The following is a 24,397-nucleotide window of genomic DNA, read 5'->3' as shown; positions in this document are numbered from 1 at the left end:
GACTGGCCACATGAAAATAGGCATCCTTTAAATCGAGGGCCGCATACCAATCCCCTATCTCTAAGGCAAGGATAATGGAGGTCAGCGTCACCATCCTGAACCTCGTTTTCTTTGTTGAGGTTTCTGAGGTCCAAGACAGGCCAGAGCCCACCCTTCACCTTGGGGATAATAAAATAGTGGGAATAAAAAGCTCTGCCCTCCAAGTGAGGTGAAACCCTCTCTACCACTCCTTTTTTGATGAGCTTGAGGACCTCCTGCCGGAGGAGGGCCTCGTGAGATGGGTCCCTGAAGAGGGACTGGGAGGTAGGGAGGGAAAGAGGCAAATTCAGATAAGGAATGGAGTAACCCATCCTTACCAGGTCTAGCACCCACTTGTCGGAAGTAATGTGGGTCCGGGCCCGGGAAAAATGGGACAGCCTGTCCCTAAAAGGCGGGATGATAATGGGGGCTAGTAAAGGGTCCTCGGCCGCACCTTCAAAATGCCTGCTTAGCCTGGTGGATAGGAAGTCTGAGTCACCCCATGGGCAGCAACACCTAATGCTTGATGAAGGGGCCCCTGTGGCACTACTAATACCATCACTTGGATTTTGAGGCCGACGCCTCCATTGGTACTGCCGGGAAGGCTGAAACTGCAATCTTCCTGATAGCTTAGCAGGGAGCTGCCTTCGCTGGGGGGCTGGTGTATGAATGCCCAGTGATCTAAGCGTGGCACTCGTGCCAAATCCTATGTAGTCTTGAGTCAGTATGCTCAGACAAGAGGGATTACCCGTTGAACGGCAGGTCTTGAATCATGGGCTGCACCTCCAGAGGGAGCCCCGACACCTGCAGCCACGCGCTCCTACACATGACCACACCAGAGGCCATGGTACGTGCAGCAGAGTCCACAGCGTCCCGTGCTACTTGCAAGGCTGTTTGTGCTATGGTCCTCCCTTCTGTGGCCATAGCCGCAAACTCCTGCCTGGAATCTGGAACTTGTCCATCGCCTGCCACGTGTAGCAGCTCAACATCGCTTGCTGATTAGCGATGCACAACTGGACGCCGCCTGTGGCATAGACCTTGCGCCCCATAAGGTCAAGGCACTTGGGCTCTCTGGACTTTGGCGTAGGTCTGGGCTGTCCCTGCCTCTCCTTCTGAGCGGCTGCCTGGACTACCAGAGAACCTGGAACCGGGTACGCGTAGAGGTGCTCATGCCCAGACTGTGGAATGAAGTACCTCTTTTCGACCCCCTTGAGTGGGCAATGGTTGGTGCTGTGCGGGCCATCACAGCCTGCTGGGCCGTAGGCAGTGCTGCTGGTACTGGTGCTGCTGCCTGTACCGCCAGTGCCAACCAGGCTATTGGCGTGGTCGCTGCAACCGGTGCCACCTTGATCCCAGGTGCCGCAGGCGAAAACTCTCTGGGATACGGAGGCAACAGAGGCGAAGCAGTTAGCTCAATGAGCTCCTGTGCTGCCTCAAATGTCTCCGGAGTGGAAGGACAGTGCACAGGGATCGGCCCCGGACTCTACCCACGTGGAGGGCCCTGTCTTCTTCCCTGCATACTGGAGACATGACTGCTTCTAGGCGAGTCCGGGTATGGAGATTGAGGGCAGTACCGGCTGCCCTGGGTCTCGCAGCTCGGTGATCTGTCCCAACCTCCCTCCTTTTCTTTGGTGCTAGAGACTGGGACCGGTGCCTCGGTCTTTGGTGCCACAGTACGGGAAAGTCCTGGCTGAGTATCCCGCACCGATGCTGGTGCACTGTGCACCGCTACCTTGCGGGAAGGAGCCGGTTGGAGAGCCAACTCCATAAGTAGCAGTTTTAAGCGGGAATCTTTCTCCCACTTGGTGCGTGGTTTAAAACTCCTGCAGATCTTACAGGAGGCAGCGAGATGAGACTCTCCCAGACACTTTAGACAAGAGTCATAGGTGTCTCCTCTTGGCATCGGCTTAGCACAGGATGCACACGGTTTAAAGCCGTGTGGGCCTGGCATTGCCCTCCCCCAGAGGGGAGAGAGAATGAACTGCAAACAACTAACTACTTGAACTACTACAATTTGAAAAACAAAGAAACTGCCAATGGGCAAACAATTAACTCTTGCTGGGATCTGTCACAAGAATAGCGAAGCTCCAATGACTGTCAAGAATGGTAAGAAGGAACTGAGGAGGGGGAGTGCTGGCAGGGATACTTATGCTCTGCTATAGCGGCGCCACTCCAGGGGGCAGCCTGCTGGGTACCACTGGGGGAAAAACACTCTGGAAACCGTGCATGTGGTGCACGCACACATCATTCAAATGCACATGAGCAAGCACTCGAAGAAGGGGTTACTTATCAAGTGTAAGACCATTGTTACTGAAGCCTGTTCAAGGTGGATGTGGCTTACTCTCAGCAATTGATGGGAAGATGTGAATAACAAAAGAAGGAAAATTTCCTTTGTCGTGAGAGAACCATTCTAAGTCCTTATTCGGTCCTAATTTGATTGTGTTAAATTTGCAAATGACCTAGAGCTTTACTGTTTCTCTTTGTAGTCTGGTTTTGAAAGGTTTTTGTGTTTTGTATTTTTAAATCCATTATAGCGTATCCAGGGAGGTTAAAGTGTTGTCCTACTGGTTTCTGTACGTTATCTTTCTTGATGTCTGGTGTCCATTTGTTTTTTGGTGCAGAGACTGTCTAGTTTGGGCAATATAGCTGGCACATGATGGTATATATCATGTTAGTAGATGTGCAGGTGTTAAGCCACTAATGTGGCTTAAGTGGTTAGATTCTGGGATGGTGTCACTTGCACAGATATGTGGACAGAGTTGGACCCTGAGCCTGCAGGGCTATTGTCACCCCACGCTGTTGTCTCTGTATTAGGAGGCAACAGTGTGGGGTGGCAGGTGGAAGCTGATCAGTGCACGGAGCTGTTTTTTAAAAATACAGAGACAAAAGCACGGGATTGCAGGGGGCTCCCCAGGAGTGAGGCTGGGAGTGCACTATAATCTCAAGTTTCGGTGTGGTTACACAATTATTAAATTAGTAGATATCTAAAATCACTAATGAAAATAATTTTTAAAGGCTTAGGTCATGGAGAAGGAGATTCTGTAAAGATCAGGCACAATGGTACCATTTAAAAATCTGAGATACCCCTACCCTGATTACCATTATTTAAGTCTCATGCTTAAATTTCTTTGAGCTGTGAGTTTTGAAATGCCCAGTCTGGCCTGGCTGGACTAATTATCTCCATGGTAATTTTTTAAAACATATATCTTCTATCTAGGCTTTTGGTTTCTGTTAATGATGCACATCTGGACTTTACCTAAAATGGTGCACATAAAATGAATTCCCTCTAATTTTTTCCACCCATGTGTGGAACACTTGCCAGGAGTTTCCTGGAATTGGGCTCGACCTCCTGGGGGTTTCTGCAGCCAAATCAGGAGATTGCTGGCCTGCTAGTGGCCAATGCAAATGGGGCTAACTGAGGCTCCTCACACCCGTGGCCCTGCACCACTCCTGGAAGTGGCTGGCATGTCCCTTGGGCTGGGAATGGGAGGGATCTCTACGCACTGCCCTTGCCTGCAGTCCCATGGGCTGGGAATGAGAAACCATGGTCACTGGGAGATGCAGAGGCAGTGCCTGTGGATGAAAGGCAATACCCAGAGCCACCTGCCCTTCCCCGCTGGAGTTACTGCCGGACATGCCGTTCACTTTAGAAGTGGTGCAGGGTTAGGCCAGTGGTCAGCCCTGGAAGCCACCTGAGGTAATTGGTGCCCAGTTAGAGCCCACATCCTGAACTCTGTCCCAGCCCCAAACCCCCTACTAAACCCCAACCCCCAGCCTAGAGTGCTTCCACACTCTAACCCCCTTGATTCAAGACCAGATCCTGCAGCTCCTGCACACCAACTGGCTGCTCCACCTGCTGAAAGTTAATGAGGAGAGAGGGAGGATGGAATGAGTAAGACTCAGAGTAGGATGGGGTGGGGCCTCGGAAGGGGCTGGGAAGAAGGCAGAGCAAGCGTATCTGGGTTTGAGGTAGATCCTGGATTGTATTTAAATTAAAAATGTGACCTTGTGCTTAAAGGTTCAAGACCACTGACCTAATCAAGCTTCTATCAGGTACACAGAAATATAAGTAATGTGAATCTTCTGATTACAAAGTCACTGTATATGGATAGTCACAACATACTGAACTATGTTCAGGCTGCCCTGCAAAATTCCTCCAACTAATTTGCCCTAAAAAAGTTGAGGCAGTGAGCAGAAAAGGCTTTCGGAATGACAAAATTACAATCAATCTGATGCAAAACCATTGATTTATTAAAGCCTATGTCACCTCCATGGCACTAGATGCTTTAGGAACAATGTTATATGTGCCAGCTTTAGCATGCATATGATCAAAAAGTCAAATTTTCTTATTTCCACTCTGTGCTCAGGCTGCCAATTTAAACATTTACTACCCTTTGAACTGGTCAAGCAGGAATGCAGCAGTACAAATGAGTATGAGCCTCCGATCCAGAACATGTATTACTTTCTGGGAAAGAAACCACAAAGTAAATTTGAAATTGGAGAACATACTGTAGTTACACTAATAGAAATACCTATCTTCTAAGCTGTATTTTCTCTCTCTCTCTTTTTCTCTCTCATTCTCACACTCACGCACACACACAATCTTTCTATAGTGTAAAAAACATTGAGTATTGTCTCAGAGAACTGTAGTCTTATTATCATTCCACAGATTGATCATTGTCAGGGTCTAGATTATACCTCAAGTACTAAAAGCCATAAAAATAAAACAGGGGAAATACAAAAACTGACCAAATGCAAAGTGCTATCAAATGCACAAGGTCTAAATAAATAGATCTCTTATCTTAGGGTTACTTATTCTAACAGTTCATCAGGAAATCAGTGATATTTAAGTTGGCATTCCATTAATGTAAACTTGATCTTGTTTGGTATCATTCATTTCAGAGTGATTTGCCTCTATAGCTTTTTTTTTGGCATGTAAGAGGCATGGTGTAGTCGTATAATACTTCTTGTACAACTTTTACTGAGTGTTAAAATATAATGGCCAATGAAAATAATTAAGAGATCATAAGAAATACTGTGAATGCCAAGCAAAAATTCTCTGCAGCACAAACCTTCATAAAAGACTGAGCAATTTCAACAGTCACAGATGTAGTCGTTCCTAGATTACATATTACATACATAAGAAGGACCTCTAAAGGACATAAATGATTGCTCTATATTAAAGCCAAAATCCAGCCATGGGGCTGGTTTGGGTGTAGGAAAGGTATTCAGAGGGAAAGGGAAGAAGGAATACACCCTGCTATGCTCCATCACAGATCTAGCTGCCTCTGGTGAGGTGAACGTTAGAAAATTAGATATATGTAAGACATATCTTGACATTACTTGCACCTGCACTTTGCGGCTATCCCCATCTCCAAATCATACATTCCTCTTTCCTGCACAACAGAACTACACTGGTGAAAAAGCAAGGAGAACATCTTTTCCAATTGTGCTGATACTGTAAAGATCTGGCAAAATTATATTTCTCTGATACAGAAGCACTTTGCCATTTTGTAAGTTGTTTCCAAATATCAGAATTACAGCTCACTTTGCATTTGTCTTAACTAAGAGGTTCATCATCCCTTCGCTTCCTTTTAAACCAGTGATGGGCACATATAGCCTACTGTGGCTACCCCTGTGGTCCGTGGACCCGCTAACTGTTCCCCTCTTCCTCATGTGCCTCTGATGCACTGGAGACCTGCACTTCCTATGCCTCCCGCTCACTCCCAGTACTTTCTGAGAAGTTGTGAATCATTTGATTTGTGCTCCATGATTGTTCCTCCCCTTCTCTCCCTTCCAGAGCAGGAATGTCGCACATTGGCTGTTCATGGTGTTGCAGCTCTGGGAAGGGGAGGAGTGGGGACCGAGCACGAATCAGCTTTGCATGCTCTGAAAGTGCTTGGAGGGGGAGGAACAAGAAAATGTGGGTCTCCAGTGCCCCACTGTGCAAGAGGCATGTGAGTGAGAATCCGTGAGACAGGTGGAGTCCCAGTGCAATCCACTGAAGTGAAAGAGGGGCACTCATGCATTGCATCCACTATTCATGGTTGCCCATCTCTGTTCTAAACCCTCCCCCAATATAATACATTTGAATAGATTTTGAATATTCTGGCTTATTACTGCTACTGATCACATACAAAATTCTGTGTACAGGCAGTCCCCGGGTTACGTACAAGATAGGGACTGTAGGTTTGTTCTTAAGTTGAAGCTGTATGTAAGTCGGAACTGGCGTCAGCCGCTGCTGAAACTGATCAGTTTCAACCGCGGCTGAATCTGGACGCCAGTTCTGACTTACATACAGATTCAACTTAAGAAACCCAGGCGTCCCCAAGTCAGCTTCTGCTGAAACTGATCAGCGGCTGATTCCAGGAAGCCTAGGGCAGAGCAACTCTGCCTCGGGCTTCCTGTAGTCAGCCGCTGGTCAGTTTCAGCAGCGGCTGACTTGGGGACGCCTGGGGCAGAGCAGCTGGGGTGCTGCTGGGTTGCTCCAGTAGCACGGCCGCTCCTCGGCGCTACTGGAGCAACCCAGCAGCACCCCAGCTGCTCTGCCCCAGGCGTCCTGATTCAGCCGCTGCTGAAACTGACCAGCAGTGGCTGAATCAGGATGCCTGTGGCAGAGCAGCTGGGGTGCTGCCGGGTTGGTCCAGAGCGGCGCTGCGGGACCAACCGGGCAGCCCCCAGCTGCTCTACCCCAGGGGTAGGCAAGAAAAGCCTGGTCTGCTGGGGGGAGGGTCACTAGCTGCACCCCCCCCCCCCAGCAGACCAGGGAGACGGGGGTGGCGGGACAGCCCAAGTCCTCCACGGATTTGCTCCGTCTCCCTGGTCTGCTGACCTGGGAGACGCGGAGCAAAGCCGCAGAGCACGCGGGCAGCAGGACAGTCCAGGCGCGCCGCGGCTGTCCTACTGCTGGCGTGCTCCGAGGCTTTGCTCCCCATCTCCCTGGTCTGCTGGTCAGACCAGGGAGACGGGGAGCAAAGCCACGGAGCACGCCCGCAGCGGGACAGCCCAAGCGCGCTTGAGCTGTCCCCCTGCGGGCATGCTCCAAGGCTTTGCTCCCCATCTCCCTGGTCTGCTGGTCAGGAGACGGGGAGCAAACCCTTGGAGCATGCCCGCAGCGGGACAGCCCGGGCGTGCTTGAGCTGTCCCCCTGCGGGCGTGCTCCACGGTTTTGCTCCCCGTCTCCCTGCAGACCAGGGAAACGGGGAGCAGCTTTTCTCACCCCGGAGGATGGGAGCGGCGGACCGCGGCGCATTTGGGCATCCCGCCGCTCCCATGCTCCAGGGCGAGAAAAGCCCTGTTCGTAACTGCGGATCCGACATAAGTCGGATCCGTGTAACTCGGGGACTGCCTGTAATTACTATTCTAATATTGCTTTGAATCTCTCCGGAGATGGCAATTCTGCAACTTCTTTGTAGTTCTGCCCTACTGGTTAACTGCCCACTACTACAAAGAGGAGAAACCCCTCCCCCCCACAAAGTAGAATAGGAGGAGGCAGAAGTCAAGTATAGATGATTAATTTCTGTTCTAGGCTTGTATAGCACTGAAAATAATCCACCCCTTTCCTCTCTTACATCCATAAGAATTGTTATATCTGCTCCGAGGCTTCTTTTCCTCAAGATTCCACATAGTGATTTCTTTTGTCATATGTCATGCTTCCCAAGTCAATCATTTTTGCTGCCCTCCTTTGGTCTCTGTCCAATTTATTAAAATTTTCGTAGTACAGTGTCTAAAAGTCAGTATTCCAGCTGTGGTCTCACAACTGCTGTACATTTGCTGCACCAGCAACTATCCTTGTGCATGTTTAAAACTTACATTGAGACAACTCAATATAAATGGCTTTTATTGCATTGCAGACTCTGGTTCTGTTACCTATCACCCAAATTAGTGAGGTACTAAAGAGGAATCTTGAGTGTTTCACTATGACACAATGGTGGGGGAATTATCAGAGACTAGAGAGAGAGAGATGGGTGGCAGTTTTGATTATTTAACCAATATGATGGGTACTTCTACCATCCAGTACAAAAGGGTGTTCCAAGCTCTGACTAATAGAAGTCAGGACATAGATTAAATAATGACTCTAAAGCAGTTTAGAGAATTTGCATTGATAGCTGACATTTTTGCTTGGTGTTTGTGGTCTTACTAGAACACTGACAGCACGAGTGATCGTAAGAGGAAACAATACATCTGCAGACACTGGCAGACAGCACCGCTTGCCAAATTTGGCCACAGTTCCCTTAGATAAATAATTTCTCAGTGATGTGCTGTGCTGAAATTACATAAACAGCAGAAATTACTAAAACCTGGCCCCCAAGGTTTTGTGGGTTTCAAGATTTTCTGCAATCAATATTCTCACATCTGCAAACATTTTTTCTCTAACAGCTGATGCCAAAAACAGTATGAGATTACCATTGTTTAGTAATTCTTATTCAAGATCTTTATAAGTTTAATTATATTGAAATAATTGCTTTTCATCAACAGCTGTGGTTAGGGCATTTTCACTATCATACTCATCACCTTATAAGGGAAAGTTTTTCATAAATATGTTAGAGCAGTAATCGTTTCAGGGTAGTGGTCATAACCTTTTATAGTAGAAACTATATTAGTAGTTGAAGAAATTTACATAAAGATTGTTTTAAACTTTCAGTAGACAGCATGAATTTTTTTTTGTTTTTTTGTTTACAAACTGCTGAAAACAGACCAACTTCACTTTGCATGATGAAAATATTGAGAGTTCTGTGACGTCTATTACATTTATGGTTTCACTCTAACCGTTTTAAATACAAGCCCCACATTTGTTCAGAATTCAGGGGACAGTTGCTTTGGCCCCAATCCTGCAAGTACTATGCCTTGTTACAGTTTTTTGCTGCATCAGACCCTTGATTTATAATGGAAATTGTATGTATTAAATGAGGGAAAACCCTGTATTAGCCACAACTGTGATTATGATAATGAAGCCAAAATGCAATGCAATGCAAGGTGCTAAAGCTGTATCACTCTGGGAAATCATTCTTGCTAAATCTACATAACTATGTAGCCAAAGAGAAGATGTCTTCAGTTTGAAGGTATTTAGATTTATACTGTAGAACTGAATTCTTTTCCTCTTCTCTGCAAAGGACTTTCCCTAGGCTTGTGCATATGCAGAAAGGGGACCAGAAGATATTTCCTCAGTGGAAGGGGCATCTTCATTAGATTTTTTTTTTTTTTTTTTACAGGCGGTTATAACAACACAAGCTTGAATACCCAGTTTCTTTTGCCAGAAATGGGACAAAACTTTTCAATACAATTCAGTAGAAGATTGCTTGACACTTATTTCTTAAAGGTCTGGATTTTTTTTCTCTCTCTCCTTCCTCCTGTAACAGGCTAAACCAGGCCTGGGCAAAATGCAGCCTGGGGGCTGGATCCAGCCCACAGATGCAGCAGGGAGTCTCACACAGACTTCCTGCTTGCCCCATGTGCTCCCCCATACCGTTCAAAAAAGGCTACTGCAGCCATTTCTCTCTCAGCTGTGAGCCTGGGGGGAGGGAGGAGTGGTGCTTCACATGCTGCTTCTGCCTCCAGCAGTGTCCCATTGGCTGATTTCTGGCCAATGGGAGCTGCCTGTTTGAAATATTGGCAGTGGACAAAGCACCACTCCCCCGCCTGCCCTCAGGCTGTTATTCACCATCGCACATGGCCCCTGCAGCCTGTGTGGGGGCAGAGCAAGGCAGGCTGAGAAACCTGCTGGGCTGCTGGCAGGGAAGCCTCCCAGCCAGAGCCTGCCTCTGGCACTGCAGCCCCACCTTCCCCCCAACTCTGCCTCCCCAATCCTGCTCTCCTATCCCACAAAAGCCAAACCCTCTTTCCCCCTCCTGAACTCTCATCCTATCTCGAACAATGTATCCCAGAGCCCTGCCCAAGGTCACAACCTCCTCCTGCCTTAGGTCACAACCCAAACCTCTGCACCCTAATCCCTTGCCCTAGGTCACAACTGCCTCCTTCATCCAAACTCCTTCCCATATCCCACACCCTTTCCTGCACCCCAGTCCCTTACTCCAAGCTCCCTTATGCATGCAACCTGCATCCCAAACCCTGCACTTCTTCCATTTATGTCAGGGAAGAGTGCAGCCCTTGACTACTTTCCAAAATCTTGAAGTGGTCCCTCATCAAAAATTGTTGCCCACCTGTGGCCTAAACCCATCTCAGTACTATGACAGACCCACTGTTGACTACTCTTGCTGCCAACAGCTCAATCTGCTATTATACTGGAATCGCACATAAATTGTTCTTCAGTCTTTTGCCACAAAACTCTACACTTTCAGCATGGTCTTTGATTAACTTACCAAAGTTTTGGCCCCAAGTGTCAATGGAAAGTAAGTGGTACATACCATAAATCTTTTCCAATTGACTTCCTTGTGAGTTGGATTGTTTAGCTGTGCAAGTGCACACCTAATAAATGGCTTTGGTGATTCATGCTTTTCAACTTGGTTTCAGTGTTTAATCATTCCACAAACACAGCTTTATTGATTCATTTATATCTGTGAGAAAAAAATCACCTCTGAACTACTTTTCTGCATACAAAGTGTAATATTTAGAACGGCAGTAGGTATTTTACAAATCTTATATTCTATCTCACTTATCAAATTAAACATTGAGTTTTAAGATATCAAAAATGAATCCAACTTTAAAAACAAAGCAATATTTACAAATAAATAATTAAATCTGCTTTAGTAAATTTGAAATATTAAAGACTTGCTTTTAGGCTGAGATAGTTTAAGGCAAATTTCATCCTGGAGCACTTTTTACAAGCAACCTAATAGCTCCTTTTAACTCTGTTGAAAAACTTGCTCTAGATTTAAACATTAACAGACCCCTGAATATAGCAGCACTATGGTGAAGTCAGTTCAACTGTTTTCCCATCATGGAGAGACTTATGTAAGAACACAAGAAATATCAGCATTTTAATATATAATTTTTTTGCAGAGACATGTATTTCAGGATGTCCCTTTCTTACCAATATTTTTCACAGTTTTAAGCTATTACCACAATCTTTCCAAGTTATAAAAGCAAAACTTTTATTCAAAGGATAGTTTGTGAAAATAAAAATTTCCAAAACAGTCATACTGATATGCATACATGCCACATGAACTAATCAGTGAGGTGTGCACTGACAGTTATCCATGTTACTTTAGTTGAAAAAGTACAGGTTGTGCTCAATACAAGCAATTGTGCTAATCCCCACTTCCCAAGTAGAATGGGGAAGGTATTTTTCTTGGAAAACTTGTTCTGTTGGTGGGCACACAATCAAAACAATGCCTGACTCCTAGATTAGAGGTTTATATAAAACAAAGTATAATCTGGGGATGACTTCGACAGACCAACTATGGCCAGTACCAATGTACCTAAGCTGTCCCAATACAAAAAGGACAAGACACTAGATAAATGGGACAAGTAAATGGGTCATAAGAAGGAAAAAAAAAGGGAATGTATTCCTGTGGACAGAATACTAAAAGATTGTAGGTTAATCAAAAGTGTCACATATAACATTTCCTTATATAACCATACTGAGTAATACACAGTTATTTTACAGGAAAGATTAGTTATAAATTTTACTAGATTTAAAACAATTAAATTGACTTGCCACTTATGAAAATTAATATTGACAGCCTTAGTAAGACTAAGTCCCTTTCCTCACAGAACAGGTACAGCAGACAGATCTTTCCAATAACCAATGAGCTTCAGCAATCACCTGGGGAGGGCGGGGGTAAAGTATGTCACTTGTCATGCTTATTCAATCTTTGCATTACCAATACCCTTCCTTGCTGACACTCAGATACCAAACACTTGTCTTCTGCAGTTGGACTGCAACCATAAATTGACGTTTCCATCACCAGTAACAAGAAATAAACTTGAAATTGTGATTTAAAAGGTGAAATGCTCCATATTCTTTTTCTCCATGATGCCAACCATCCTCCACAAGAAACATATTTCTGGGTTTTTTTGTGTTTTTTTTTTTAAAGAAATCTCTTCCACACAGTACAAAAAAAGCAGATGCCATGCCATAGAGAGAAATAAATTCAAAGTGAGCAAACATTTAGTATATTGATATGAAGCAAATATCAAGGAAATAATGAAATCGGGTGTCTTTTCATTGTCTTATATCTTTAAAAAAATGATGCAGCAAAGCGTCATTTGCAGTTATTCTTGTGGCTGGGTTCAGATCTAGTAGCTTATCAAGTAGGTCATAAGCCTCATCAGGAACTCTGTCCCATCCTTTCAAATCAGTTGCCTTTTCTCTTGTTGTGATTTCTAAGTCATTGTCACCTTCATCACAGTTATTCTTCAGATGCTCGATTTTTGTGCTTCTTGATTGGGGAGAAAACTCTACCTTGTTGTCTGTGTCACTTGCCAAAGCAGGTTCATATAAAGGATTGATGTGTACATTGCTTGTTGCTTTAGTATAGCTGCTATTTGTTACTCTCAGCCTTTCACAGAGTATTCTTAAATCCTGTGCTGGAACTTCTTTAGTACACAATATTGATTTGCCTATGAGAAAGATACTGTTAATCGTAAGTAGTTTTAGTAAACTGTTTTAGTACACACGATATACAATTGCAAATAATTGGAGGGTTTTTTGAACCATCTGAAAGACTGTCCTTGGGTAAGGTGCCTTCTTTCAAAAATCCTCCTAATTTATTTTTTTAATCACTGCCTCCCATGGTTTCCTGCAAGCTGAGTCAAGCATCCTGTGGCCATGGCCCTATTGGGAACAATGAGATCTGGTGGCCATTTTGAAAGAGTAGTTCTACATGATATTCTCTAACACATTATTCTTCATACCATTTTAAGAAAAAAAATGGGAACAAATTACCAGTGATCCTACAAAAAGTCATCTAAATGAAAACTTGTGAGTTTACTATAAGGTAGTTTGAAGTATCTATTATTCCAATATTAAGATCACTTTGGTGGAAAAATTAATTGCAACAAACTAAACCAATTAAATTAAGTCTCAATTCATTCTGTACTCAAGAGTAAATGCTGTAATTTTGGGGAGGATAAGCAATATTTTTCATACATAAAGTAGGTAAATCCCTGCTTTATGTGTAAAACTCAACTCAGTCATGGACACACTGCCAGCGATTCCATAATATACTGAGCTCTCTGTATTTTGGATAACATACTATGTTAAGTACATTTGAAGAAAACAATTATAAAGATCTCTCATACTTGGGTTTTTTGGCTATTTGTGAAGTGGCAAATAACTAACTTTTCATATAACTTGAGAGAAACTAGAACCATTAACATTTTACTCTCCTTTTGTTAGCTTTTGCAATTTTTCTGTTTAATACTTTCCTTATATACATGGTAGCTGTGCTTTTTTTGTGATGGTACTGCCTGGTATGCAGTACCAGCATCTCCAGCCAGAGCTCAACAACTTTTCCCCTGGAGTACCGACACCGTTTTTTTGTAAACAAAAAAAAAGCACTGCTTGGTAGTCAGGAGGCTTTTATGCTGACATTTTACAGCAGGCTACACAGCTACTGGTCCCATAGAAAATAGCTGAGTGGCATTCTGGAGTTGTAGGAAATGAGAAAGGAGAGCTCTTATTTAAACTAAGCAAGGACACCCATAGCAACACTCCACATCATCCAGAGGTACACTTCTTAAAAGGTACAGCCAGAAATCAACCCACTGAATGATTTTGAAAAGCTTGGTTTTATCGCGATGTGTACAAAAGTAGGGAGTGAATGGTTAATCGTTAAGCATCACCTTTACCCGTTGATGCTTATAGATTATGGTTAACTGGTGGCCTGACCAAGTCAGAGCAGCCCCGCCCATGGTAGGAAAGGTGGCGGGGGAGAGGGGAACTAGGCCTGCCATGTAGCAGGTGGGCAGCACTCCAAGGGAGAGAGCCTGGCTTAGCCAGAGCAGTTCCTGCCTGTAACAGGGAGAAGAAGGCACAACACTCCAGCCTGGCTGGAGCAGCCCCCACATGCCCCCCCTTAAGTGATTAGCAGGTTAACGGATTGAATGGGATTTTATATCCCTACACAAAATAGGTAGCTTTAACATATTTTAACTAATTTGTCTATTTTGCAACTACTGCCTTAGATAATAAAAGAAACATTAAAATCCCAAATGTATCTACCTTTATTTATGCTGTTTTCCATAATTTGAATCTCCCAGTTTAAAGAATGAAAATTAATGCTGTCAATTGTATTTTTAGATATTAAATACTGCAATACTTGAGTTTTGCAATGAAGAGGAATGTTTACTTGTATGCCCCCCACCTCCCCGTGTCTCCATTGGAATTTTTTTAAAATCCCAAATATTTCTAATGGCTTTTTTTAAAAAAAAAACAAAACTAATAGTTACAATATCTATATTCTGAGTCACATTTAAACCTCCAGGACACTTTCTACAGTATTAAGGATGGTAATTCAAATGTTTGAAGCAAACTCCTATAGAACAATTATATAATGACTCCTATGCCATTCCCAAAATTGGTGCATTTCAGCCAAGAGCAATATATAGTTTGTAAGCATTCCTGAGAATTCTTTAGGATGAACAGCTCTATATAAATGCAAATTATGACGATTAAATAGAAAAGACATTTTGTTTTGTTAAAGCTGTGTTTTGCATCAGAATATTACTAGCATCTTATTCCACGCTACCAAATTGGAATTTACTTATATTTTATTACTTTAAAATTTGTTGGTTACATTGAATTTAGAGATATAAACATGTCAGTAGAACTTTAAAGTGATTTGTACAAACTAAATATACTTTTTTTTATTTTTTTGTGTGTGTAATTAACAACTTGCATACCAAATGTTTTAGCAGCTTGAATAGTTTCTCTGGATCCACGAATAGTCATGATTTGTGCCAAAGCAGTTAAATCATCACTTGCTTTGTAAAATGGATACCGTCCACTGAGCAAAGAAAGGAATATGATTCCTGCAGACCACATGTCAATTGCTACAATAGAAAACAAGCTTTAGTAAAAAAGAACGCACAACTTTATCACCTGGAGTCTAAAGTAACCTTTCATGACCAGCAAAGTTTCAAAAGAAATAATATAATGAATTATCTATTTAGCTGAAATGTAATCTACATGGTTAAAATTGAAGTTAAACAGTTTTAGTCCCAGACCTACAAGCACTTAAGCATGTGCATAACTTTACCCATATGAATAGTTCCAATGACTTATGGAACACTTTAAGTACAGTTGGAATGTACTTCAGTGTTTGCAGGATCAAGCTTTAGTATGATGCTTGTTTTAAGTGTGCAGACATAATATGCAAATTTAGTTCTAACCAGTAAGCTTTTCAGGTGGGGGAGGAGGTAAAAAACTAGACTGCTTGATTACAGTGTTGCCAACAGCCATTAACTAAAAGTATGTTAGTAATAACACATGCTCTAGAGATTATCTTAAAAATTGCCTGAGGAAAAGAAGAGTTAAAATATACAGCCAGTACTCACTCTAAATAATTAAATAACTGAGGTAATTATTTTTCTGTAGCAGTGGATAATTTGGCAATTCCAAATAGATGTGTTATACTGAAGACTTTAACTCTAACACAGGGGTGGGCAAAAGGGCCTCCATGGGCCGGATCCAGCCTACCAAGTGGATGATCCTGCCGCTCCCCCACCCACAGGCCAATTAGGACCTGGGGACAGAGCATGAAGTTTCCTCCACCCTGCCAGGAGTGCGCACTTAGAAGTGCCACACACTCCTGGCAGGGCAGGAGGAGACTTTGCATGCTCCCCCACCCCAAGCCCTGATTGACCTGGGGGAGCACATGATGTTTCCTCTGCCCTGCCCCACTCTGCAAGAAGCATGCAGTACCTAGAAGCTCCACTTCACACTCCCCGGCCCACAAGGTCTGATTGGCCTGGGGGGCAAAAGGGGTAGCACACAAATTCTCCTCTCACCACTAGGGCCATGGGTGCCATGGGGGAAACAATAATCACGGTCTGTGGGTGGGGAAGCAGGGAAGTATCCTGGCCCCACCCCTTCCGGTGTGGCCCCCAGCAAAAAGTTATTGCCCATCCCTGCTCTAATGTGAAATCCCCTGAAAAAGGAACCATCTTAAGAAATGTAGCAGTTAGAAGTTGTTGATCATTTTCATAGCTTTATGAAGAGTATGAAGTGTGTGTGTTGGGGATAGGACCTCAAACATGATGGAAACTTTCAGCATTAGAGTTAATGACAGATTTTCTCATTTTTGGCTCACCTATTTGAGGGATGTTAGGGAAAGGAAAAAAGGGGTTGAAGTGTTCTTTGGGTGCTTTAGAGAGGAAAAAAATAACAGTTTTTTTTAAAGGCCAAGGTAATTCAATTTTCATGGGGGGGGGTTGATGTTTTTGTAGAAAATATTACACCAATCTGAGTCAAATTATTTCATTTACAAACAAGCTGTTACAGTGTTTTGAATATGTAAATTAACTGAAATTGCCAAACTTTTTAATGCAGTTAAACTTTTTAATGAAGAAATAGCTAAACAGATTAATTAAGGGCAAACAGTTGCAAAGTGGTACTTTGCACTTCTGCACACTCTAACAGAGGATCGCAAAACGAATATGAGAGAACTGGATTCAAGTCCCTGCTTCAAATCCAGTGCCCATCATACCAGGTGAGTGCTCTAAGCAAACAGATACGTGTTCCAATCTATGGGAATATGCTTTCTTTGGGAATGTTGTTTCAGACCTTGAGCTAGCACTTGGATTATTTCGTTAATTTAGTGGTGGCATCAGCATTTAAATATCCCAGAAAATGTTGACCTGTAGAAATTTAATTATCTGCAGGATTAGGCAGCAGCTGAGTGGAAGTTTTGAGAGTGTCAGAGACACTTAAATTATGGACATAGAAACCTAAAGATGCAGTTAGGCACTTAAATACCTTTGTAGCTCTAATCTTTAAAGCAGCAGGGATTCTCAAACTGCATACCACCTAACCACCCTATCCAGAGGTGGGAATCTTTCCTGCTGAAACTGTTGCTCTTTGTATAAATAAATATTCAGAGAGTGTGAGAGAGCGTGCAATTGACTACTGCCAAACAGTTAGGGCATTCACATGGGATGTGGGAGAGCCAGGTTCAAGTCACAATTAATATTTAATAAAAAGTGGAACAGTTCCAATAGGTTACAGGTTGGCAAGTGTTTGTGTACTTAGGGCATTCACTTGGGATGTAGGTTCAAGTCCCTGCACTGCTTGACTTAAACCTACAACTCAAGTTCACAAGTGCCTTAACCACCAACCATTGGGTATTACAGAAGTTGTTTTTTCTGTGAGGTGTGGAGGTGGAAAGGCCTGGGGTTCAGCTGTTAGGACACTGGATACTCAAGTAGCTCACCTGAGTTAGGCATCTAACTGCAGAAGAAGGTTCATGGATGAGAAAACCTGAGGGAAGGAGCTGCACGTAAGGCCCATCTCAGTGGAAGTTCAATGGTACCTAGACATTTAAGATCTAGACCTAAAGTCCACCCTTTAGTTCTGCTTTTTATGGCTAGTTAGCTTAGCTGGCTTCTCACTCCATTTGCTGTCTTCTGGTGATGCCTCCCTTAAATGCCTAACTCTCTTCAGGCCAAGTACCTAACATGGAACAGAGGAGTCCACTAGGCAGCAGAGCATTTAGGGGTTAGGTGTTTTAACACCTAATATCTTTGTGGATGCAGTCCTAACTGACATAGGCCACACAAATAAATCTGGGAAAACTAGGTTTAGGAAGCATCTCTCAACCTTAAAACTAGTTTCTCTCAATGGTTTAATCTACAATTTGAGTGTTTGCATTTCCTTTTATATTTAATCTATCAGACCTTTCAATTTCTTCACTGAATACTGCCTTTCACTTTTCACATAAACATACTCCGTTCCATGGTATTTACATCAGTGGTCTTATTTACAGACTAACCATCTTTTTCCTTTGAACTACTAGGCTATAATGGTCTTTATCTTCAGATAATTTTGAACTCAGAGTGTATGTTTTAACTGGCAACCTAATAAGTACGCATCTCAAGAAGAAAAAAAAAAAAAGCTTTTTGAAGTCTGAACCCTGACTTTTGGTACTTAGGAGTAAAAGTTGTGGAGATTAGAGGAACCTGAATAGAAGCAATATTGATTATTCAACTATTAACTATATTAAGATTATTTATCTAATTTCCATTGATTTCTGGATGCCTGCAAAGATCTGCATCAGTTTTTCCTGTTGTCTTGAGAATATTTGCAAACATACTGTGGTAATTATGTTTTCTCTGAAATCAAACACAGTTTCATACAATCTCTCTTTTAAAGCATAAACAGGGCAGGGTGGGAAGGGCATTTCAGAACACTTAAATCAACACAGCCAAAAAGTTGGAAAAAGCTGAAAGTTCTGTCTCTTTAAAAATACAAACTCTAGTGAACTGCTGCACTGTACCTTAAATAAATTAAGATTTATTCATGTTTCAAACATGTTAAAACATTCTTAACTTGTTCTTCATTCTGAGTAAGAAATGCTTTAATAGAAAACAGGAAATGCTTGAACAATGTTAGAAAGGACAATAAAACGAATTCCTTATGTAAAGAGAAACAGTTTTCATAGAATCAGAGATAAAGTAGTATGTGCAAATGGGAAAGATCAAAATGTAGAAGAGTCACTAATATCAGTCAGATGCAAACTACCTGTAGTCTGAGCAGGGCACTTAGTCAACACCTCTGGTGCTCTGAATCCTGGTGTGCCTGCCCTCGGAGCAACTTGCTGACGTCTTGTAGTAATAATAATAATAAAAAAAAGAAAAGAAAAGAGAGAAGTGTATTTAAAGTGCAATAGGAAACATACATCATAATGTATCTGGTTATAACAAAAGAGTCACAGAAGCTACATTAGAAATGGTTTTAAAAGATAGGTCAACGTTATAGTATGTTAATGTATTAACATTTTAAACAGGCAATATTAAAAGTGGTAAATATACATATTTATATGTATTGTGAACAGTACAGAAATAACTTGCATTCTTAAATCATGATAATGCTTTCAGTTTCATTCAATTGCAGTATGATCCCATTAAGGGCTAGCTTACCTGAGGAGGCTCAGAAAAGTTAAGATGCTTTAAGTAAACAGTGTGAAGTTAAAGCACATGGCTTGCCTTAAGGCAACTTTATTTCTGAATGAGAGTACAGGTTGAACCTCTCTAGTCCAGCACTCTTGGGACCTGACCGGACCGTATTTATATTATGGGTTAATATTTTCTAGCAGAATTACAACACTTCCATGGCTTATTGGACTCTGAGAAGACATTTAGGGAAAATCAGAGTTAAACAACAGCACAGAACACCAAGAGCCTGGACTGGTGGCTATAAACAAACTTTTTGGGACCATGAGAAAATTGGCCATACCCAGGATAAGTGGACATCCAGGTAACTAAAATAATTCCAGATCAGAGAGTACCAGACTAAAGAGATTTAACCTGTTTCTGCACAGGAGTGTGAAGTTAAAGCACATTTAAAAACTTCTTAAGCTGTTGAGTGTCCTCACATAGCCCTACCTGTCTGGTTTGTTTTCTGAACTTCAACCCCCATGCTCCATATATAGTAAAGACAGCACATAATTAGTAAAGATGGCATATTTAATTAATGAGATTAAACAACTGCCAAAATACAGTCAAAGCAGACAAAGTAGTAAGGGATCACACAGTATTTTGGAAACCACACCCAGCAAACAGAACTTTCTCATTAATGCAAAGAATTGCTGGAATAACCCACAGCCCTGATGGGGGAATGGCTCATATGGAAGTTAACTCCACATATGGGATGGATTTGAACTGAAATACCAAATTCTTTGGCTAGTCTGATAGTTAAGGCGTGTACATGATAAATGTCCTTTCAGTAAATTTGAACATGTACGGAGGAGGGGAGGAGGGGAGACCTAGTTTCCCTCCTCATCTCAGACTAAGAAAAATTTATAGTTTTCCTTTTAGCAATGAACAATCAAATGTGGAATATGCTAAAGGGCAACCAAAATACTTTTTGGAATACCAGACCCTTGTTAAAATTTCAAATGAAAAGAGACAATTTCAGATGTAGTTTTGCTGTTTTTGAAACAGTTCCTGCAGTGTTAAGTTTCCAGAAACAAGTTAAACAAAATTGTTTCCTTTTATTTACTTGCCAAACCCGAGTTCATGATTCTATATTTTCCTTGCATTGCATTAAGGGCATGTTTACACTACAAGATAATGTTGAATCTACTATGATCAGTTTCTGGGCAACTGATTTCAAGAAGTCAAAGGTCATCCAAAGTACCACGTCCCCATTAGGAAGCCTACCATCCACTCAGAGCAATGTACTATGAGAAGCTTTGCTGGGACCAAAACTGGGCAACAGATGGTTAGAGACTCATTGCCAGAGTCCCAGAATGCACTCTTCTAGTCCCCTTGCATGAGATAAGGGGGATGCAGTATATTTGCACTTCATGGTGCCTTGATCGCCCACACAGACACCATAACAGTGCCGGCATGGAGCCCAGTTTGCAGCAAACCATAGTCATGCTCACATCTGTTGTGGTGCACCTTATGGCGCAGTACTTGGAGAATGTATGCATGGCACTCTGCCAGGAAGAGGACGAGGACAAAGCTCGGTGTGACATGCAGGCACTGCTCAGGCAAGACCCGATGCTCATGCTATCGCACCTGCCAGTCAGTCCTCTGGACACAGTGCAATGCCAGTTCTGGCAGCAGGAGAAAACTCAGAGTGGTGGGATTGCATTGTGATATAGGGATGGGACGATCAGCACAGGCTACCGAACTTCCGAATGCACAAGATCACCTTCTTGAAACGGCGAATGGCTTGCCCCGGTGCTCAGGCACTAGGATACCCAAATGACACCTGCTCTGACTGTGGAGAATAGTGTGGCAATTGCCCTATGAAAGCTTGCAACACAGATAGCTACCAGTCAGTCAGGAATTAGTTTGGAAGAGGGAAATTGATACTGGGGGCTGTTGTCATACAAGTAGGGGACTCTGGGGAACATTGACACCATAGCAGATGGCTTTGCTGCGATTGGGTTCCCTAACGGTGATGGGTTAGACCAGGCATGTCCAAAGTCCGGCCCGCGGGCCAATTGCGGCCCGTGTTCTGGTTTAATACGGCCCCCCAGGTAATTTGGCAATATCTATCTTTTATGGCCCCCAACGAATCCATATGTATTGATATGAATACATTGTAAAATCTCAGTTAATGTCAGTTGGTCTAAATCAGTTATAAATATATTTGGACACAACATGTATACTTGGTGTTATGTTACTGTTCATATTTTTTTAACTTAAAAGTTGACAGACAACCTTTATTACCAATAATATGTAATGTACTTTACAATGTTCCTGACATATATTTCAGCTTCCTGGATTTTTTTTTCATCTGGCCTTCATATATGAAAGGCAGAGTGATTTAACACCTGTTTAGATTTGTCATCCATGTGACGAAATGAAAAGTATGCCGTTTGCAATAAACTTTGCATAAAATAGTTAATTTGCATTTAATTTTAATGGTTCAAAGAATGTCAGGCAAATTGGTCGGCCCTCACGCATGTTCACTTCATCAAATCTGGCCCTCTTTGAAAAAAGTTTGGACACCCCTGGGTTAGACGGAATACACATTCTCATTTTGAACCCTCCAAGCACCTTGCCTTGGAGTAAGTCAGCCACACGGGGTACTTCTCCATGGTACTGCAGGTGCTGGTGAATCAAAAGGGCCATTTCACCAACATCAACGTGGGATGGTTGGGAAATGTGCATCTTTAGGAACTCCTGCCTCTTCCAAAAGATGCACACTGGGACAGGAGAGATCGACTAACCACTGTGTTTAGCGCACACAACCTCCTGGAGGGAGTGCTTTTTCCCCCCAGTCTCACCTGCAGGAGGATGAGGGTGGGGCAAGGCAGTGAATGTGTTTCCAGCATATATAGCCTCCTGGAAAGAGTGCTAATAGGTTTCTTCTTCCTTCCTCCAGGTTGCCATGCAAGACATCAGTCTTCTCCAAATTCCACCAAATGATCATGAGTGTAAGCCAGAAACCTGGGCTTTAGGCTCCACTGCGTTGTGGATCGATGATGCCAGACCAATTACTGATGGCTTGGTGTGGGAAGGTGTCCTATTGTGGAGGTCAGAATAAGGCTGGGCTCCCAAAAGCCCTGTGAGAAGAATCAAAGAGTTCCTATGTGAGAGCTTCATGTAGTGGGAGTCTTGCCTGCTCAGCTCCATCTGCAGGCATATTACCAAGCACCCCCTGTGGTGTGGTGAGGGACCACACCACACCCCATTGCTTGTAGTTAGAAAAAGTTTTTGAATTCACCAGAAATGTCCTCCCCAATGTCAATGCTGGACTGGGAGACATCCTGGGAGGAGGGAACTGGCTTCAGTGTCATGACAAGCTCCTGGCTCTTAGGGATTAAAAACTAGCTACTGTCTCCCTCCATCACCATGCTGTCCTGCATGCTCATGCCGAGTGAGTCTTGGGTAGACTCTGGAATGGTAGCCAAAGCAAGAAAGGGCAAATGAATGTCTTAAGCATATCTGGCACATAAATATCTTGTAACCCCAGCTACAAAAGGAACATACCAAACTGATGATACCAAACTGGGTGGGGTTGCAACTTCTTTGGAGGATAGGGACATAATTCAAAATGACCGTAGCAAGTTAGAGAAATGGTCAGAGGTAAACAGGATGAGGTTTAATAAAGAGAAATGCAAAGTGCTCCACTTAGGAAGGAACAATCAGTTCCATACATACAAGATGGGAAGCGACTGTCTAGGAAGGAGCATGGCGGAAAGGGATCTAGGGGTCATAGTGGACCACAAGTTGAATATGAGCCAACAGTGTGATGCTGTTGCAAAAAAAGCAAATATGATTCTAGGTTGTATCAACAGGTGTGTTGTAAGCAAAACTCGTGAAGTCATTCTGCCGCTCTACTCTGCACTAGTTAGGCCTCAGCTGGAGTACTGTGTCCAGTTCTGGGCGCCACATTTCAAGAAAGATGTGGAGAAATTGGAAAGGGTACAGAGAAGAGCGACAAGAATGATTAAAGGTTTAGAGAACATGACCTATAAAGCCAGGCTTCATGAACTGGGCTTGTTTAGTTTGGAAAAAAGAAGATTAAGGGGGGACATGATAGCGGTTTTCAAATATCTAAAAGGGTGTCACAAGGAGGAAGGCGAAAATTTGTTCCTCTTGGTTTCTGAGGACAGGACAAGGAGTAATGGGCTTAAAGTGCAGCAGGGGAGGTTTAGATTGGACATTAGGAAAAAATTCCTAACTGTCAGGGTGGTCAAATATTGGAATAAATTGCCAAGGGAGGTGGTGGAATCTCCCTCTCTGGAGATATTTAAGAACAGGTTAGATAGACATCTGTCAGGGATGGTGTAGACGGAGCTTGATCCTGCCTTGAGGGCGGGGGGCTGGACTCGATGACCTGTCGAGGTCCCTTCCAGTCCTATTATTCTATGATTCTATGATACAAGTTAATAATTTTATTAAATTTGTGACTGAACTTGTAGGACAACAGCTGTGTTTCCTCCTCTGTTTTACCCACATTCTGTCCTGTATTTCATGTTATAGCAGTCTCAGATGACTGAGCACATATTTGTTTTTAAGAACACTAATTGCAGATTTGACAAAACAAAAGTGGGTATCAATATGTTATTTCTAAAAATAGCTACAGCTCTCAACCCAAGATTTAAGAATCTGAAGTGCTTTCCAAAATCGGAGAGGGATGAGGTGTGTGGTACACACTTTCAGAAATCTTAAGAGCAACACTCTGATGCAGAAACTACAGAATTCAACCACCAAAAAGAAACTCAACTTTCTGCTGTTGGTATCTGATTCAGATGATAAAAATAAGCATGTGTTGGTTTGTACTGCTTTGGATTGTTAGTGTGCAGAATCTGTCACCAGGATGGATACATGTCCTCTGGAATGGTGGCTGAAGCAGGAAGGGACATATGAATTGTTAGGGCATCTGGCATGTAAATATCTTTCAATGACAGCTACAACAGTTTTATGTGAACACCTGTTCTTTTTTGGTGACATAATGCTGCCTGCTTCTTGTGTAATATCTCCTACATATGTAAACAAACCTGTCTGAGCAATTGGCTGAACAAGAAGTAGGACTGAGAGATTGATACTAGGAGCTCATGTTTTACTGCTTTGTTTCTGAGTGCACTTATTAAGTATTAAAACAAAACAAAACAACCAACCCTGCATTCGTAAGTTGCACTTTCACAATAAAGAGACTGCACTATAGTACTTGTATGAGGTGAATATAGCCCCTCCTGTTCACTAGTCCAGTATGAGGTTATTCCACATAGGGAAAGCCTTGTGCCCTTTTACACAACTTTGAGCCTAGGCCTGAGGCTCCTTTGCGTGCTCTGTG

General features: G+C 42.9%; 1 protein-coding gene across 9 annotated transcripts in view; it reads right to left on the bottom strand.

Moving 5' to 3' along the window:
• Positions 1–10,561: 10,561 nt before the first annotated feature.
• The window catches only part of CDC7 (cell division cycle 7), a 69,030-nt gene continuing 55,194 nt past the window's right edge, over positions 10,562–24,397 (bottom strand). For 8 of the 9 annotated variants that reach the window (XM_075936509.1, XM_075936504.1, XM_075936505.1 and 5 more), the window contains exons 10-12: positions 18,659–18,741; positions 14,824–14,973; positions 10,562–12,540 (exon numbers count right to left, since the gene is read on the bottom strand). In XM_075936509.1, coding sequence (XP_075792624.1) covers positions 12,143–12,540; positions 14,824–14,973; positions 18,659–18,741 — 631 coding nt within the window. In that variant the 3' untranslated portion in view covers positions 10,562–12,142. Of the gene's footprint in view, positions 12,555–14,823; positions 14,974–18,658; positions 18,742–24,397 lie in introns of all 9 variants that reach the window. The other variant, XM_075936512.1, reaches the window with a different exon arrangement.

The sequence above is a fragment of the Pelodiscus sinensis genome, chromosome 9 (assembly GCF_049634645.1).
Source record: "Pelodiscus sinensis isolate JC-2024 chromosome 9, ASM4963464v1, whole genome shotgun sequence".
NCBI lineage: Eukaryota > Metazoa > Chordata > Testudines > Trionychidae > Pelodiscus > Pelodiscus sinensis.
This window is presented reverse-complemented; position numbering and strand designations above follow the sequence as displayed.